The 18,638-nt window shown below is 41.3% G+C and overlaps 1 protein-coding gene and 1 non-coding gene across 3 annotated transcripts in view; one reads left to right on the top strand and one right to left on the bottom strand.

Annotated features, from left to right (window-relative positions):
• Positions 1 to 119: 119 nt before the first annotated feature.
• Positions 120 to 18,638, top strand: part of CPB2 (carboxypeptidase B2) — a 57,703-nt gene continuing 39,184 nt past the window's right edge. The window contains exons 1-2 of one of the 2 annotated variants that reach the window (XM_005213586.5): positions 120 to 218; positions 16,075 to 16,150. In XM_005213586.5, coding sequence (XP_005213643.1) covers positions 200 to 218; positions 16,075 to 16,150 — 95 coding nt within the window. In that variant the 5' untranslated portion in view covers positions 120 to 199. 2 annotated transcript variants of the gene reach the window in all.
• TRNAG-CCC (transfer RNA glycine (anticodon CCC)) lies at positions 14,516 to 14,588 on the bottom strand. Its single transcript has one exon. It is a non-coding gene; the product is annotated as a tRNA-Gly (tRNA).

Below are 18,638 nucleotides of genomic sequence, written 5' to 3'. Positions count from 1 at the left end.
AATGGAAGTGAGGTCGATTGATCACAGAAACGAGAGGGAACAGGCCATTACAGTTTAACCAGTGTGTAAAGAAGGCTCTTGTGTAACCAGCTATCTGGACCCTTCTCTTCGGAGAGTTTGGTTTTATAGCGAGTTGCTGTGGGGATGAAGCTTTATAGCTTGGGAGTCCTTGTCGCCACCGTCCTGTTCTGTGGGGAGCATGCCTTCGCCTTTCAGAGGTAATCCGCTGGGCTCCTAGGTGGTGGTGGGTTGTTTTCCCCATTTGCTTGACCCTCCTGGAATCTAGTCAGTGCCCTGGGCTAGGGAGCAAAACATTCGAGTCTGAAGGTCACCTCTTCCTGAAACTTTCCATATGTTGCTCTTCCAAATTGTAGATTTCAGTACAATAAGGCTCTCACTAGATCTAGGGTCTTTTTTTCTTTTCTGGCTCTAGTTTTATTACTGAGAAAACTCTGAATGATATGTATATTCAGCAGCTATGCAAATTAAAGAAATTGAGTCTTCTGATTTTTTTTAAGTATTTAACTACTTGTACCTTAACACTTCACATGATTTATATTTTTCTTGTCTCCACATATATGATGTGTTGACTGCGGATGATTTATTTATTTTCGTACATGGAACATGGGAGGGGAAGAGGGTAAAGTTATCGCACTGGAGGTCTGGGCTGTGCGTGGGTGTTCAGCATGGAACACGAAAGGAAGAACAGGTGTGGCATAAGAACACATGTGTGAACATATCTAGTTCTTATTTTGCTTGGCAGAGTGATTCCCTTAGGACTTTCTACTATAAACCACTCAAAAGTACTCTAGCATATATAAACATGATGTAAATACTTCTGAGGCTATACACACTATTGTTATTAACTAGTCAGTTTTTAAGCTTTTCAAAATTGATATTATTTCCTTTGGAATTATCTTTTTAAATTTTTCATTTATTTTTTTAGTTGGTAGACAATTGCTTTACAGTTTTGTGTTGTTCCTGCTATACAACAACAGGAATCAATCATAATTAAATATGTGTGTGTGTGTGTGTGTGTGTATCCCTGCCCTCCTCAGCCTCCCCTCTTCCCCTCAACTCACCCCTCTAGGTCATCACAGAATGCCAGGCTGGGCTCCCTATGTTATTTAGCAACTTCCCACTATCTATCTTACACATAATAGTGTATATATGTTAATAATCGGAGAAGGCAATGGCTTAGCAGCAGCAGCAGCAGCATGTTAATGATATTCTCTCAATTCATCTGACCCTCACCTTCCCCTGCTGTGTCCGCTAAGTCTGTTCTCTGCTAGGTTCATCAGTACTGTTTTCTAGATTCCATATGCATGTGTTAACATACAATACTTGTTTCTTTCTTTCTGATTTACTTCACTCTGTATAAGAGGTTCTAGGTTCATCTGCTTCACTACAACTGACTCAAATCTGTCCCCTTTTATAACTGAGTAATACTCCATTATTTAAGTGTGCCACAACTTCTTTATCCATTCATCTGTCAATGGATATCTAGGTTGCTTCCGTATCTTGGCTACTGTAAATATCACTGCAATAAACATTGGGGTATATGTGTCTTTTAGAATTGTGGTTTTCTCAGGGTATATGCCCAGTAGTAGAATTGCTGGTGGAGAAAGCAATGGCACCCCACTCCAGTACTCTTGCCTGGAAAATCCCATGGACGGAGGAGCCTGGTAGGCTGCAGTCCATGGGGTCACTGAGGGTCCGATACGACTGAGCGACTTCACTTTCGCTTTTCACTTTCATGCATTGGAGAAGGAAATGGCAACCCACTCCAGTGTTCTTGCCTGGAGAATCCCAGGGACGGGGAGCCTGGTGGGCTGCCCGTCTATGGGGTCGCACAGAGTTGGATACGACTGAGGCGACTTAGCAGCAGCAGCAGCAGAGTTGCTGAGTCATAGAGCAGGACACAACTGAACCGACTGAGCATGAACATATAGTAGATCTATTCCTAGTTTTTAAAGAAATCTCCATAATGGCTGTATCAGTTTACATTCCTACCAACAATGCAAGACGGTCCCCTTTTCTTCACATCCTCTCCAGCATTTATTGTTTATAGATTTTTTTTGATGATGCCCATTCTGATTGGTGTGAGGTGATACTTCATTATAGTTTTGATTTGCATTTCTCTATTAATGAGCAATGTTGAGCATCTTTTCATGTATTTATTGGCCATCTGTATGTCTTCTTTGGAGAAATGTCTGTTTAGGTCTTCTGCCCATTTTTCAATGGGGTTTATTTTTCTGATCACCAAGTGTCAAGTAACAAATTCCACCACCAAAGAAGGATTGTTAAGAAATTGACACAGAAGTCAAATTGCTAGGGTAATTGGTTCCTTATATCTCTATGTAGTATCAAGAAATGAGATGGCTATGATTTCTAAGGTTCTTGCTAGTTTGAATATTGAATTACTTGGGTAAAGGATATAGTTTATCCAGGTAATTGGATATTACTTGGGTAAAGGAGAGGGATAGAAGAACTGCTATCAACACATCCAACCTGGATACTGTAGGCAACGGCAGCATCATTCCCAGAGAGGGAAAGGGGAGGAAGTGCACGAGGATTTAGCTTCTGTGTTGTTCCAGGCACTAGGATAGGCCCTTGGGAATGTTATCCTGTTAAACCCCCCAAATCCTCCACTCCAGGGATAGTTTCCCTGACATTCTACAGAGGAGGAAAATAGGCCTCCTGGGAGAAGAACATTGGCCCCATATCAAGCAATAAACATACAGTTTGGACTCAATCCCATTTTTTCATCATTTCAACTCTTTTTACTGCATAGCACTGCCTCTAAAAATTACAGAAATTAGGAAGAGAGCCAATTTGAAGAGGTCAGATTTAGTCACAGTGAGACGGCACAGACGGCTGGTCTGGAAGGTAGCCTGGGAGACGGGCTAGTGTTGGGGGTCTACGGCAGCAGGTATGATGGTGACCTCAGGGCTTCTCAGGTGGCTCAGACAGTAAAGAATCTGCCTGAAATGAAGGAGACCTAGGTTCAATCTCTGAGTCAGGAAGATCCTCTGGAGAAGGGAATGGCAACCCACTCCAGGATTCCTGCCTGGAGAATCCCATGGACAGAGGAACCTGGTGGACTATAGTCCATGGGGAAAGAATGGACATGACTGAGTGACTAACCCTTTCACTTCACTTCACACTTTTAGCCCAGCCCAGCCCCGCCTAGGACAAGCATCATCACCGCTGGCTGTGGCAGTGTTTGGTGGGCTCACCTACAGACCCCCATCTGTAGCCTAGAGTGAACTTAACTCCTTGGTAAGACAGCCATTAGCAAGATATACCAAAGCTTGAGCATGTTTTTACAAAATGAGTAAGTTTATAATAGTTCAGTAGGACTAAATATTAAAGAAATACACTGAAAGAAAGTAGTAAATGAATGAGGAAAATTCCCTCATACATGGCTGTTCTTACTTTTTTTTTTTTGCTTTGGTTTGGTCAGAAAATTTGTTCAGGTTTTCCTATAAGATGTTTTTAAAAAATCCAAACAAAGCTTATGGCCAACCATATACTTTAACATCTGATTGGTTGTTGGTCAGTCCCTAGGTTGTGTCTGACTCTAACCCCATGGACTGCAGCAAGCCAGCCTTCCCTGTCCTTCACCATCTCCCAGAGTTTGCTTAAACTCATGTCCATTGAGTCGGGAACGCCATCCATCCATCTCATCCTCTGTCATCCCCTTCTCCTCCTGCCTTCAATCTTTCCCAGCATCAGGGCCTTTTCCAATGAGTCGACTCTGCACACCAGGTGGCCAAAGTATTGGAGCTTCAGCATCAGTCCTTCCAGTGAATATTCAGGACTGATTTCCTTTAGGATTGACTGGTTTTATCCTTTTGCTGTCCAAGGGACTCTCAAGAGTGTGATTGATACTTATGCTTGAAAAGAGGGAAGAGACTATGACTATATCTTAATCAAATTATATTATATTGACAACACTTAATATTTTGTGCCTACCATGCAGGTCCCCAAGTATTGGGGGAGGGAGGAACTGCAGCTTTGTAGGCAGATGCGTATCTGATTCTTGGGTTCCATTCCTCCACTAGAAATGAAATCACAAATCTTGATTCTGAGTAAAAATAATTTTTTTTACCAAATGTTTCTGAGCATCACTCTTCCAGGAATTGTCTATTACTGAAGCTAAAAGAAAAATCTAATTTTATTCAGGGTGACAGACTTGGATGAATTATTTCTGGGGGTAAAATATATAACACCTCCTAAAAAGAGCTAGAGGTCTGGCTTTTTTATAAACCTGCTCTTTGTTATCGTTTTCTTGGCATGATCATTTTCCTAATAATGCTTAGTGTTCAGGCAATGTCTGAGTGGCTGATTTGTAGGTGTGTTTTGATAAAATCTCATCAGTGAAATGCTCTGGAACAGAAACAAAAAAAGTTTTAAAGGCATAAATACCATATGCCAAAGAGAAAGGCAGCCAAAAAAAAAAAAAAAAAAGGTCTCCATATTCACTTGCTTTTAAAGGCCAAACACTATAAAGGGTAAAAATAAAATAGTAGCAAGAATCTTGTAAACAGTCGTTAATTGCATTGTGTTTTGATTACCTAAGTGCAGGCAGTCAGCTGAGGCTATTTATCTGGAAAGAGGAAATGAAAAGAAGTAGGAAGAAAAGAAGGACAAGGAATTGGAGAGTGAAGAAGGGTTGAGGATTAGAGGGCTTTTGAATTATTAATAGACGAGAGGAAGTGTTCCTTCTGTTGACTTCATATACTATCTGCCACCTGGAGACCAGCTTGTTCTCTTTCACTTAGCTCCCACTGATATATTATTTTCATCTTAGAGAACAGGGCACTAGTAGCTTTAAAATGCTGTAATGCAGAAAACAAAATTGCAGCCTTGGGCTATGTTCTGCTGTTCAGAGGCATCTCACCAGCTTTTTAAATTACAAAACAATCTTTCAGAGCTAAGGCAAGGGTGAACCATCCCTGTAAACCATACACAGGACAGACCTTGAGCAGCATAATCATATTCTTAGAGGGGACTCAGCAGTTCAGTTCAGTTCAATTCAGTCACTCCATGTGTCTGACTCTTTGCGACTCCATGGACTGCAGCACACCAGGCTTCCCTGTCCATCACCAACTCCCAGAGCCTGCTCAAACTCATGTCCATTGAGTCCGCGATGCCATCCAACCATCTCATCCTCTGTCATCCCTTCTCCTCCTGCCTTCAATCTTTCCCAGCATCAGGGTCTTTTCCAAGGAGTCAGTTCTTCACATCAGGTGGCCAAGTATTGGAGTTTCAGCTTCAGCATCAGTCCTTCCAATGAATATTCAGGACTGATTTCCTTTAGGATGGACTGGTTGGATCTCCCTGAAGTCCAAGGGACTCTCAAGAGTCTTCTCCAACACCACAGTTCAAAAGCATCAATTCGTCAGCGCTCAGCTTTCTTTATAGTCCAACTCTCACATCCATACATGACTACTGGAAAAACCATAGCTTTGACTAGATGGACCTTCGTTGGCAAAGTAATGTCTCTGCTTTGTAATATGCTATCTAGGTTGGTCATAGCTTTTCTTCCAGGGAGCAAGAGTCTTTTAATTTCATGGCTGCAGTCACCCTCTGCAGTGATTTTGGAGCCCCCCAAAATAAAGTCTGTTACTGTTTCCATTGTTTCCCCATCTATTTGCCATGAAAGGATGGGACTGGATGCCATGATCTTAGTTTTCTGGATGTTGAGCTTTAAGCCAACTTTTTCACTCTCCTCTTTCACTTTCATCAAGAGGCTCTTTAGTTCTTCTTCACTTTCTGCCTTAAGGGTGGTGTCATCTGTGTATCTGAGGTTATTGATATTTCTCCCAGCAATCTTGATTCCAGCTTGTGCTTCATCTAGCCCAGCATTTCGCGTGATGTACTCTGCATATAAGTTAAATATGCAGGGTGACAATATACAGCCTTGAGGTACTCCTTTCCCAGTTTGGAACCAGTCTGTTGTTCCATGAACAGTTGAAAAAGCAGGAAATGTTGCCGAGGTATTAAAACTCAGCAGCTGGAAGGTTGAGTTTCAACCTCAGGACTGCTACTTGTCATGAGCAATTTGAGTTGTCTTTGAGCCTTGGTTTAAAGTGACCTGCTGTTTCACTGTGCTTGTATTTTTCACTCTATTTTTGATGCAAGCCTTCCCCCACCACCAAATAATTATTGCTTAAATCCTGTAACTCTATCCCTTCAGAGATGTCATCAAAACATATCTTTATTTTTCATCTCCCATTCCCCCCAACATATTCTACATGGCAGAGTAACCTTTCCCTGCCCTTCCATGGAAAGTTAGAAAATTCTATGGCTTTTTAGCCCTCTCTTAATTATCGACTGGGAGATTTTTGCAGAAATGCACACCTATGGTGATTTTTCTTTTGGCCAGCCAAAAATTAATTCTGTTAATCTACTAACACTTTGCAGGTTATTACATTCAATAGTTATGCCTGACACACCTGTGGTGTCTAATTTTTGTGAAATATTGTCATCAATCCACTCTTCCATAGAAGTAAAGGAGCATTCTTCAGCACTGTGAGCTTCATTTTCACTTTCTTTATCAGAATCAGTCACTAAGGTTTTTTGTCTTTTTGTGGTCTAATATTCACATTGTCTGAATCAGAACTATCTTCTGAAGAATTATCATCTTCATTAGTATACATGTTGCTTGGACAATCAGAGAAAGGATATGCATAAAATTCACCAAAAAATTCTTCTTCACTTAAAATTTCACAATGTGTCATTTTTGAAATTTTTTCACTTATAATATACACTGTGTGTGTTATTGGCTCAGTCATGTCTGACTTTTTGCAACCCCATGGACTGAAGTGCACCAGGCTTCTCTGTCCATGGGATTTTCCAGGCAAGAATACTGGAGTGGATTCCCATTTCCTTCTCCGGGGGATCTTCCCGACGCAGGGATCAAACCCTTGTCTGCTGCACTGCAGGTAGATTCTTTACCATCTGAGCCACCAGGGATACAAGGTTGGAACAAAAACCTAACATAGCAAAATGTGAACAGGAACAATAATCCTAAATTCTGTAATGAACCCTTGATTAATCTTCAGCTCTAACAACTTCGCATGGTGATGTTAATTGTATCACCCTCTACAGGTAAAGTTACCTGTTTCTAGTCAGTTGTGATTCCATCTTCAATTCTAAGAATCTCGCTTTTACCTCCAGAGTCTTGCCACTGTAAGATCTCGCCACTCCTTTAGGTTGGCACTATTGGATGGCATCTGAGCAAAAACTGCATCCCATGAAGTGATTTTTCTTTGGATTTTATTTACCAACCTGGACCCTTTTGGCTCAGCAGTAAAGAATCCACCTGCAGTGCAGGAGATGCAGGAGATGTGGGTTCGATCCCTGGGTCTGGAAGATCCCCTGGAGGAGAGCATGGTAACCCACTCCAATATTCTTACGTGTAGAATCCCATGGACAGAGCAGCCTGGAGGGCTATGGTCCATGGGGTCAGAAAGAGTAGGACATGATTGAAGCAACTGAGCACGCACACATAGACAACTGGAGGCCAGCCTTTGCAGGTTTAGCTTTTCTCAGATTTAGCTTTCTCAGGCACCAGTCCTTCTGTCTATAAATTTGAGGGCTGGCCCATCATCCTCCCTAGTAGGCTGAGTTGAAGGAAGTAACACCCCCAAACTTTATCCCTTTGGGAGAGTGGGAATTGAGAGAATCACAGCAACTTGTTGCAAAGAATGTCAACTTAAAAATAAATGCACAATGTGAGAGTCTCGAGTTAAGTTTTTTGGGGGGCACAATGAGGACTGCAGCCCAGGAAAGCTCCAGAGAGCTCTGAGAGAGAGCTCTGAGAGAGCACCCCAGAGAGCTCTGAGAAACTGCTCCAAATAAGTGGGGTGGGGGGTGGGGGGTGGAGTTCAGTGTATCTGTGATTTTTGGTGAAGTGGAAATACATGCAATCAGGCACATATTTTTTCCAGATTTCTGCTGGTTTTGTGAAGCCTTTGCTAGTCATGAGGAGCAGCTGTTGCCTGTTGCCATGAAAGATTTTGATGCTTTTTTAGATATGAGGAGATACAAGAACTGGGCTCTTAAATCTGGTCTGGAGAACGTCTAACCATCTGAAGACCTGTCCTGACCATTTTTTCCAGTTTGTCTCATTTCTCCTCTCCACCCTGAACTCCCTTGGCAGGGGTTGAAGGTCAGCAGCATCTGATTTCATGCTTATAGAAATAGATGGCAAGCACCCTTGGCAAGTGCCAATTTGTAGTTGACAGAACTATTTTCACAAATCCTCCTCCTCTCTCCCCTATGACCACTTTTCCTGGTCTCTAAGTAAGGGGGCACAGAGCCAGGAAATGGATTTTCAAAAATGGAAGGCTCGACATAAGGTGCTCTCATTACTAAATGAGACGAAAGGCCCCCATCTTGAAGTCTGGCTGAACAGGAAGTCTGGCTGGGTTAGGAAGCTCTTTCCCTGCTCTGGTTCCTGTTGCCAATGATGAACCTGAGTTTGATGCAAGCAAGACAGGCCTTTATTCAATGGTCAGAGGATGGAGAAAGAGAACTCAAACTCCAAAGGTACTTTCTCTCTCAAGGGAGGGGAGTACAGGAATTTAAGGGTTAAGAGGCAGCCTGGTCATTAGGGCTCAAGGAAGTGGGCGGAGAATTCCCTGGGTGGAGAATTCCCTGGGTGGAGAATTCCAGTGCCAGCCCTCGTGCAATCTAATACTCCTTTGAACCCAGCAAGAATTGTGCCAGCAGAGTACAAAGACCCCCTTCCAGCGGAGATCTAAGCATGGTAATGAAGCAAAGTTAACTCCAGGACTTCATCTGCGTGGGCGTGTTCTTGTGGTCAAGTCAGAGCTAGCTGGAAGTGGTTGACCCTTGTATGTCTCAAAACACAGCTGCAAAGCACCTCTGCCGAACTCCAGTACTTCTGAAATAAACTCAGAGAGAAATCAAGGCCAGGACAGCCTTTAGCCTATTTTGCCCTCTATCTAGGATCTGGCCTGTTCAGTCTGGTTTTGTTGTGGGCCTTCCTAGCGTCCTGTTGACAAAACCCAGCTAGGCTGTCCGGTTAAGACCAGTTTCTGTGCCTGGGGCCTGGGCTACATAGCATCTGACTGACCCCATCTCATTATTTGATTCTGCTGCATTGCCCTTTGGTCAAACTGGAGATAGGAAGAGTCCAGCTCACCACAACTGGAACTTGGATGTATTGTTATATTAGTGGTATTATGGTAATTACATATTAATGGATGGTGTTACATATTAATGGTAAATTTATACCCCCATCATTGTACTCCTCCACATTTTTTATTTTTCCTTTTGTTGACTCATTTTAGTACTTTCTTGTCCCTTAATACATTTAAAAATGCCCAAGCATCTTCTAGTCAACACAAAATTTCCTTTACATGGAACTGCAATTCAACCTCTGTTCGAATAATGAAGAGCTCGTTGTTTTGTAAGGCATTGTATTGCATTGTTAGGTTAACTTGTAAGGAATTTCATTTTAAAATTTAGAAGTAAATTCTAAAAGTATAATGATTTAATTATACAAATCCTCACATCCTGTTTTTAATTGAAGTATAGTTGATTTTACAATATTGTGTTAATTTTAGATGTATAGCAAAGTGATTCAGTTATACATTACATATTTTTCAGATTCCTAGTTTATAGGTTATGACAAGACATTGGATATAGTTCTCTGTGCTATGCACTAAATCCTTGTTGTTTATTTGTTTTATATGCAGCAGTGTGTATCTGTTTATTCCATACTCCTAATTTATCCCTCCTCCCACCCGTCCCCCTTTGGTAACCATAAGGGACGGTTAACAAAGGGAAAACAAAACCCCCTTTGTTTTCCGTCTGTGAGTCTGTTTCTGCTTTGCAAATAAATTCATTTGCGTTATTATTTAGATTCCACATATAAATGATATCATATTCCCTGTCTGACTTATTTCACTCAGTATGATCATCTCTATGTCAATCCATGTTGGTGTAAATGGCAATATTTCATTCTTTCTGTATTACTGAGTAATATTCCTTTGTGTGTGTATGTTTTTTGTTGTTTAGTCGCTAAGTCGTGTTGGACTCTTTGAGACGGCATGGACTATAGCCCGCCAGGCACCTCTGGCTATGTGATTTCCCAGGCAAGAATACTGGAATAGGTTGCCGTTACTTCCTCCAGGGGATCTTCCCAACCCAGAGACTGAACCCACATCTCCTGTGTCTCCTGCATTGGCAGGCAGATTCTTTACTGCTGAGCCACCAGGGAGGGAAGCCAGTGTCTGTGTGTGTGTGTGTGTATCACATGTTCTTTATCTATCTGGTGATGCACACTTAGGTTGCTTCCATATCTTAGCTTAGTGCTGCTATGAACATTGTAATACATATATCTCTTTTCAAATTAGACTTTTCACCTTTTCCGGTTATATGCATAGGAGTGGAAATCTTGAATCATATAATACTTCTATTTTTAGTTTGTAAAAGAACTTCCATACTATTTTCCTTCATGGCTGCACCAATTTACATTCCCACCAAGAGTGCAGGAGGGTTCCCTTTTCTCCATACCTTCTCCAGCATTTGTTTATAGACTTTACCATGAGAGCCATCGGACAGGTGTGAAGTGATGACTCACTGTAGTTTTGCTTTTCATTTTTTAAATAATGAGCAATGCTGAGTGTTGAAGAAAAATTAATCTCTTTGATCTAAGAAAGAAACAAAAAATTTTATTTGAGCCAAGTTGAGTATTATAACCTAGGAAGAGCATCTCAGAGAGCTTGGAGGATGGTCCATCTGTTAGAAGTTAAGGCACGGTTATATTAAATATAAGTTTCTTTTGAGATAGAGGGTTGACTATTAAATGACATATTACTGACAGTTTACAAAATCCAGATCTATGCATCATCGTGACCCTTATAAGATCAAGAAGGAGTGTTATCTTTTAAGGAGTTGTCTTACTGATGTTAGGAGTATGTTGCTCTTTAGACAGGCATGTCTCCTGATTGGGGATAATTCAGATGAAAGGTATGGGGGAGAGAGGAGGCCAAAGAACAGAGAAAATTTTTATGTTTAAATTTTTCCTGTCCTGCCATAAAAAATTAATTTTATTTCACCTGAGTATCTTTTCCTGTGCCTGTTGGCCATCTGTATGTCTCCTTTGGAGAAATGTCTATTCAGGTCTTCTGCTCACTTTTTGATTGGGTTGTTTGGTTTTTTTAATATCAAGCTATATGAGCTGTTTGTATGTTTTATAAATTAACCCCTTGTCTGTTGCTATTTTTGCATGTATTTTCTCCTAGTCGGTAGGGTGTCTTTTCATCTTTTCATATAGTATTGTCTGCAGTCTGAGAGGATTGTGCCTCCAGCTTTGTTCTTTTTCCTCAGGACATATCCCTACTTTTTTATGAAAGTGAAAGTTGCTGAGTCATGTCCGACTCTTTGTGACCCCATGGACTATACAGTCCATGAAATTCTCCAGGCCAGAATACTGGAGTGGGTAGCCGTTCCCTTCTCCAGGGGATCTTCCCAACCAGGAATCGAACCAAGGCCTCCAGCATTGCAGGCGGATTTTTTACCAGCTGAGCAACAAGGGAAGCCCACTTCTTTATACTTCACTTCAAAAGAAATCTTTGATTTGGTCACTTTTTTGTTCAAACTTCCAAAATGGTACCCAGGATTTAAGACCTTCAGTGATCAGATCCTAGGCTGCCCATTTATCCTGGTTATATTTCCTGGTATATCCCAACGTGCGCCCCATATTCCTGCCCTCCTGGGTCACATGCCGTTTCTTGAACTCTGATTTTGTTTCCACTTACGCATCAGCACTTAACACCATTTCATCTCCAGTTCACTTGCCAAAATTCCATCTGTCTTAGTGTTAGGCCATTCACTGCCCATTCACCAGTCAAATCCTACCTATTTCAAAAGTCCAGCTCAGAATGTCTCCATCCTCTGACTACCCCAGGCAACAGTAACTTCGGATGTTACATTCTTATAGCAGAGTATTGATACCATTTGTATAGCAATTTTTCATGTTTTATCTCGCACAGTAGGCATTTGTACTTCTGTGGGTTAGTTTCCCCAGGAAGCAGGCTCTGAGATAGAGATTAGCATGTAGGGAATTTACTGGAATAGGATCTCAGGGGCAACATGTGTGGAGGAATAAAGGAAGGAGATACGAGCTGAGGAGGAATTGAACTGTGATGCAGTCTTAACAAGGGCCTCAGCTGTGCCTTCATGACAGATTCTTAAAGACATCAACCGTAAAGATGTCAGGATGGTTGGTCTAATGAGAACCTACTGTGTAACACAGGGAACTACTCAGTGGTCTCTGGTGACCTACATGGAAAGGAAATCCAAAAAAAAAGAGGGGTATATGTGTACATAATAGCTGATTCACTTTGCTGTACAGGAGAAAATAACACAGTATTGTAAAGCAAATAGACTCCAATAAGAAAAGGAAAAAAAAAAACACAACCCACCTCCGCATGCTTAACTATTCCTCTTTCCCAGTGGGCAGAGTGACCTGAGTAAACAGCCATAGCTTTCTTTCGGAAAGGACTGAGGAAGCACGTTCTCTCTACCACAGCAGGTCTTTCTTTGTGGGGAACCTGACTCCTCCCTCAGGCAAGAGATCCTGGGCTAAGAAGTGGCCCAGGCCTGGGAGCTGGACAGTGGATTGAGCGTTTTGACTAGATCAACTGTCCTTAGCCACTGACACCCTCCCTGACTTCTTTCGACTGTAAAGATTGAGCAATACCTTTGTTGGCTGCCCTCTTTCTTGCCCCTAAGAACTCTGTGTTCTCTTAACTAATTCCAGTTTTCTGAGGGTCATGTCCCTCTGGGTACCACTCTGACCTTGCTGCTTTTTATAATAATTGTGTCGATCGTGTTACATCCGGTTAAGCACTGCCACCTGGCTTTAAAGCAAAGCAATCTCATCATCCCCGTTGCTATCAGGACTTCTCTCTGTAGTGTCATCTCTGACCATCAGCCTTCAGCGTCTACTCCTACCTCCCCCGACTGGTTTCCAAACTAATACCTAGGGTTAAGTCATGACAGATCTGGGTGTCCAAGTGCTGAGTGTGTTAATAAGAGAAAAGATCTCTGTCCCTAAAGGGCTGCATTTGCCCATGATACTAGATTTGACATTCTAGTTAGAGCCTTGGGAGGTGGTGCTAACGTGACCAGGATGACTCTTGGAAGCTTGGAGAAAATAATGGCCTGCTCTAAGTGAACCAGGAATGTCAGAACTATTGTGGCAGATGTTGAAAAGGGGGATCAAAATATTCCTAGGGCATGGGACTTCCCTGGTGGTCCAGCAGCTAGGACTCCGTGTTCCCAATGTAAGGGGGCCCGGGTTCCATCCCTGGTCAGGAAACTAGATCCCACGTGCCATAACTAAAGATCCGGCATGCCGCATTGAAGGCTGAAGATCCCATGTGCTGCAGCAAAGACTCAGTGCAGCCAAATAAATAAATACTAAAAAAAATTCCAAGGGCAGGATATGCCAGAATAAAAGTACTATGGAAGGCTAGGAAAGTCACCAGTAACTGTGTTCCAGTGATGAGCCAGAGACATTGGAAAACAATAAAGAATGTGCTTGTGAGAGGGCCACCAGCATTGTTAAGAAGCTTGGTAGTGTTTTTTTTCACAGCCAGAGTAACTTTTTTAATGTGGTTTCCCCCTGATTAAAAAATAAAGAGTTCTTTTTGGTTAGAGAAGTAAACAATATGGAAAATTATACAATTAGGAAGAAAAACACTGAAATTTCATCACCCTGAGAAGATATCACATTCTGGTGATTGTTCTTTCATGCATTTCTCTATACATTTATGTGAAAGCAAAAGTCACTCAAAAAGTCATGTCCGACTCTTTGCGACCCCATGGACTGTACAGTCCATGGAATTCTCCAAGCCAGAATATTGGAGTTCCCTTCTCCAGGGGACCTTCCCAACCCGGGGATGGAACGCAGGTCTTCTGCATTGCGGGTGGATTCTTTACCAGCTGAGCCATCAGGGAAGCCCAAGAATACTGGTGTGGGTAGCCTATCCCTTCTCCAGCAGATCTTCCCAACCCAAGAAAGGGTCAAACCAGGGTCTCCTGCATTGCAGGTGGATTCCTTACCAGCTGAGCTACCAGGATAACTGTGTACAATTTCACATTAGTTGAGTATCATCTCTCATGTGGAAGTATGGAGACCTTTCTTTTAATAACAATCTTTATTTGCTCCCTCTACTTACCTACCCAGTCCAATGATGGTGGTCATTCCCCACCATCCAAATCAACGTTAACAACGGGCTGTCCATTTGTTTAGAACTTTTCTCCTGTTTTCAACACTTAATAATTTTCTTTTTGCTTTCCAACTTATTATTTTACAAAAATGGGATAATATTTAATACAATTCTCCACTTATTTCTTTCTTCGGTCTCTTAATAAATAACGTAAATCTCCCTTAGGTTAACTGTTCTATTTATTTAATTTAATTTATTTATTTGGCCATGCCATGGAGCATGCAGGATCTTAGTTCCCCTACCAGGAATCGAACCTGTGCCCCCTGCATTGGGAATGCAGAGTCTTAACCACTGGACTATCAGGGAAATCCCTTAAGTTAACTATTTTAAATTGACTCTTTCTTAATAACAGCAACAAAACATTCTAGAATGTGGAGACACCACCAACATTTAAAAATTCACTTACTGATAAGTGCTTGTGTGGTTTCTGGACTTCCCAGGTGGCACAAGTAGTAAAGAATCCACCTGCCAAAGCAGAAGACTCAAGAGACGCAGGTTCAATCCCTGGGTCGATAAGATGCCCCTGGAGTAGAAAATGGCAACCCACTCCAGTATTCTTGCCTGGAAAATTCCATGCACAGAGGAACTGGTGGGCTACAGTTAATGGGGTCTCAAAGGGTTGCACATGATGGAGCACTCATATATGTGGTTCCCAGTTATTGTTACTATGAATCATCCTGCAACACATATCCTTGGACATACACCCTTAATCACTGGTTGAAGAGTTTATGCTTAAATTGTACCAATAATTGACACAAAACCTCTGAATTTATTGTTTCTGTGAGCTCCTCTTTATCTCTTTTGATAATCAAGTCTCCATAGATTTATTTCTAGAATTTAGAATCCTTTAATCAGGCTTTTCAAAATAAACCATCCTCCACCCTGTTGTCAAAATTAGTCTTACAAATCACATGTCACATGATATCAGTTTCCTAACTCCTAATTGCCTACAAGATAAAGGCTAAATTTCTCACTGTGCATTGGAAAACTTCTCTAGGGGAGAATGAACGTCAGTTTCCAAATTCACTTCTGTTTGGCTACCATTATTTTCTTGCCCTAAACACTTAAATCCTACACTTGGCAAGAATAAACATCTTTCCATCTCCCAAACAATGCCCTCTTGTCTTCTGCCAGCCTGCCTTTCAACTGCTAACTTACCCAGTTGCCTCTTCCATGGAGCCTTTCCTAATAGTGACAAGCAGAAGTTATCGTAACCTTTTGAGCTTCTAGAGTTCCTGATACACGTTTTTGTTTTAATTTTTAATTAAAATTTTATCTGAAATATTTTTAGAGTTACAGAAAGGTTGCAAAGATATTAGAGAGTTTTTGTATATACTGCACCAAGTTTCACCTAATGTTAGCATTTTATATCATCATGGTATTATTTGTCAAAACTTGGAAACCAACATGGGTACTCTACTATTAACTAAACTGCATGCTTTATTTAGATTTCACCAGTTTCTCCACTGTTCTGTTCCAGGACCCCATACAGGAAATTGTGTTTCATCATGTTTTATATGTTCAATTTCTTGAGTGCATTGTTTTACATGTGTGTGTATATGTATGCACACATATATATTAGTTTTCAGGTAGGAGGAAGGGTAAACTTGGTTCCTATTTCTCCACCTAGAGTGAAGCAAAATCTAGCTTATTTAAAAATCTATGGTGAGATACTCTTTTATTTCAATATTTTGTTTCCTTTTCGTAATTACCTGGAATCCCTTCCCTATATAATTTATCTTATTTTCATTTTTTACATAACCTCAAAATCCTGTGTGTGTTTTTCTCCCAGGGGCCAGGTTTTATCTGCTCTTCCTAGAACCTCCAGGCAAGTTCAAATTCTGCAGAATGTTACTACAACATACAAGGTAATTTCTCCATCATTTATCTTCATATTTCGTATCTTCGTATTAAGTTTATGAAAGAATGGTGTGCCCTGTTTTCGCCTATGTGTTGTCTGACTTGTATATATACAGTTGGTATATACCCCTCTTCTTGTAATTTTCTCTTCTTTCCCCTAATCACTTGATTCCCCAAATAACACTTTGTTCATTTGTGCTATTAACTTTACAGCCAGTTAAAATAATAGTGACTTGTGATTGAAAGTGCAAACTCACAAAGATGCTACAATAACAGAAGTCAATAGATGTTATAGCAAACACCGTCTTCCAACAACACAAGAGAAGACTCTACACATGGACATCACCAGATGGTCAACACCAAAATCAGATTGATTATATTCTTTGCAGCCAAAGATGGAGAAGCTCTATACAGTCAGAAAAAACAAGACCAGGAGCTGACTGTGGCTCAGATCATGAGTTCCTTATGGCCAAATTCAGACTTAAACTGAAGAAAGTGGGAAAAACCACTAGACCATTCAAGTATGACCTAAATCAAATCCCTTATGACTATACAGTGGAAGTGAGAAATAGATTTAAGAGACTAGATCTGATAGACAGAGTGTCTGATGAACTATGGACAGAGGTTTGTGACATTGTACAGCAGATAGGGATCAAGACCATCCCCAAGAAAAAGAAATGCAAAAAAGCAAAATGGCTGTCTGGGGAGGCCTTACAAATAGCTATGAAAAGAAGAGAAGTGAAAAGCAAAGGAGAAAAGGAAAGGTATACCCATCTGAATGCAGAGTTCCAAAGAATAGCAAGGAGAGATAAGAAAGCCTTCCTCAATGATCAGTGCAAAGAAATAGAGGAAATCTACAATGGGACAGACTAGAGATCTCTTCAAGAAAATTAGAGATACCAAGGGAACATTTCATGCAAAGATGGGCTCAATAAAGGACAGAAATGGTAGGGACCTGACAGAAGCAGAAGATATCAAGAAGAGGTGGCAAAAATATACAGAAGAACTGTACAAAAAAGAGCTTCATGACCAAGATAATCATGATGGTGTGTCACCTAGAGCTAGACATCCTGGAATGTGAAGTCAAGTGGGCCTTAGGAAGCATCACTACAAACAAAGCTAGTGGAGGTGATGGAATTCCAGTTGAGCTATTTCAAATCCTGAAAGATGATGCTGTGAATGTGCTGCACTCAATATGTCAGCAAATTTGGAATACTCAGCAGTGGCCACAGGACTGGAAAAGGTCAGTTTTCATTCCAATCCCAAAGAAAGGCAATGCCAAAGAATGCTCAAACTACCACACAATTGTACTCATCTCACACGCTAGTAAAGTAATGCTCAAAATTCTCCAAGCCAGGCTTCAGCAACACATGAACTGTGAACTTCCAGATGTTCAAGCTGGTTTTAGAAAAGGCAGAGGAACCAGAGATCAAATTGCCAACATCTGCTGGATCATCAAAAAAGCAAGAGAGTTCCAGAAAGACATCTATTTCTGCTTTATTGACTATGCCAAAACCTTTGACTGTGTGGATCACAATAAACTATGGAAAATTCTGAAACAGATGGGAATACCAGACCACCTGACCTGTCTCTTGAGAAACCTGTAGGCAGGTCAGGAAGCAACAGTTAGAACTGGACATGGAACAACAGATTGGTTCCAAATAGGAAAAGGAGTACGTCAAGGCTGTATATTGTCACCCTGCTTATTTAACTTATATGCAGAGTACATCATGAGAAACGCTGGGCTGGAAGAAGCACAAGCTGGAATCAAGATTGCTGGGAGAAATATCAATAACCTCAGATATGCAGAAGACACCACCCTTATAGCAGAAAGTGAAGAGGAACTAAAGAGCCTCTTGATGAAAGTGAAAGTGGAGAGTGAAAAAGTTGGCTTAAAGCTCAACATTCAGAAAACGAAGATCATGGCATCTGGTCCCATCACTTCATGGGAAATAGATGGGGAAACAGTGGAAACAGTGGCTGGCTTTATTTTATGGGCTCCAGAATCACTGCAGATGGTGACTGCAGCCATAAAATTAAAAGACGCTTACTCCTTAGAAGGAAAGTTATGACCAACCTAGACAGCATATTAAAAAGCAGAGACATTATTTTGTCAACAAAGGTCCGTCTAGTCAAGGCTATGGCTTTTCCAGTAGTCATGTATGGATGTGAGAGTTGGACTGTGAAAAAGGCTGAGCGCCAAAGAATTGATGCTTTTGAACTGTGGTGTTGGAGAAGACTCTTGAAAGTCCCTTGGACTGCACGGACATCCAACCAGTCCATCCTAAAGGAATTCAGTCCTGAATATTCATTGGAAGGACAGATGCTGAAGCTGAAATCCCAATACTTTGGCCACCTGATGTGAAGAGCTGACTCCTTGGAAAAGACCCTGATGCTGGGAAGGATTGAAGGCAGGAGGAGAAGGGGACAACAGAGGATGAGATGGTTGGATGGCATCGCCGACTCAATGGACATGAGTTTGAGTAAACTCCAGGA

Source organism: Bos taurus, chromosome 12, assembly GCF_002263795.3.
Source record: "Bos taurus isolate L1 Dominette 01449 registration number 42190680 breed Hereford chromosome 12, ARS-UCD2.0, whole genome shotgun sequence".
Classification (NCBI taxonomy): domain Eukaryota; kingdom Metazoa; phylum Chordata; class Mammalia; order Artiodactyla; family Bovidae; genus Bos; species Bos taurus.
This window is presented reverse-complemented; position numbering and strand designations above follow the sequence as displayed.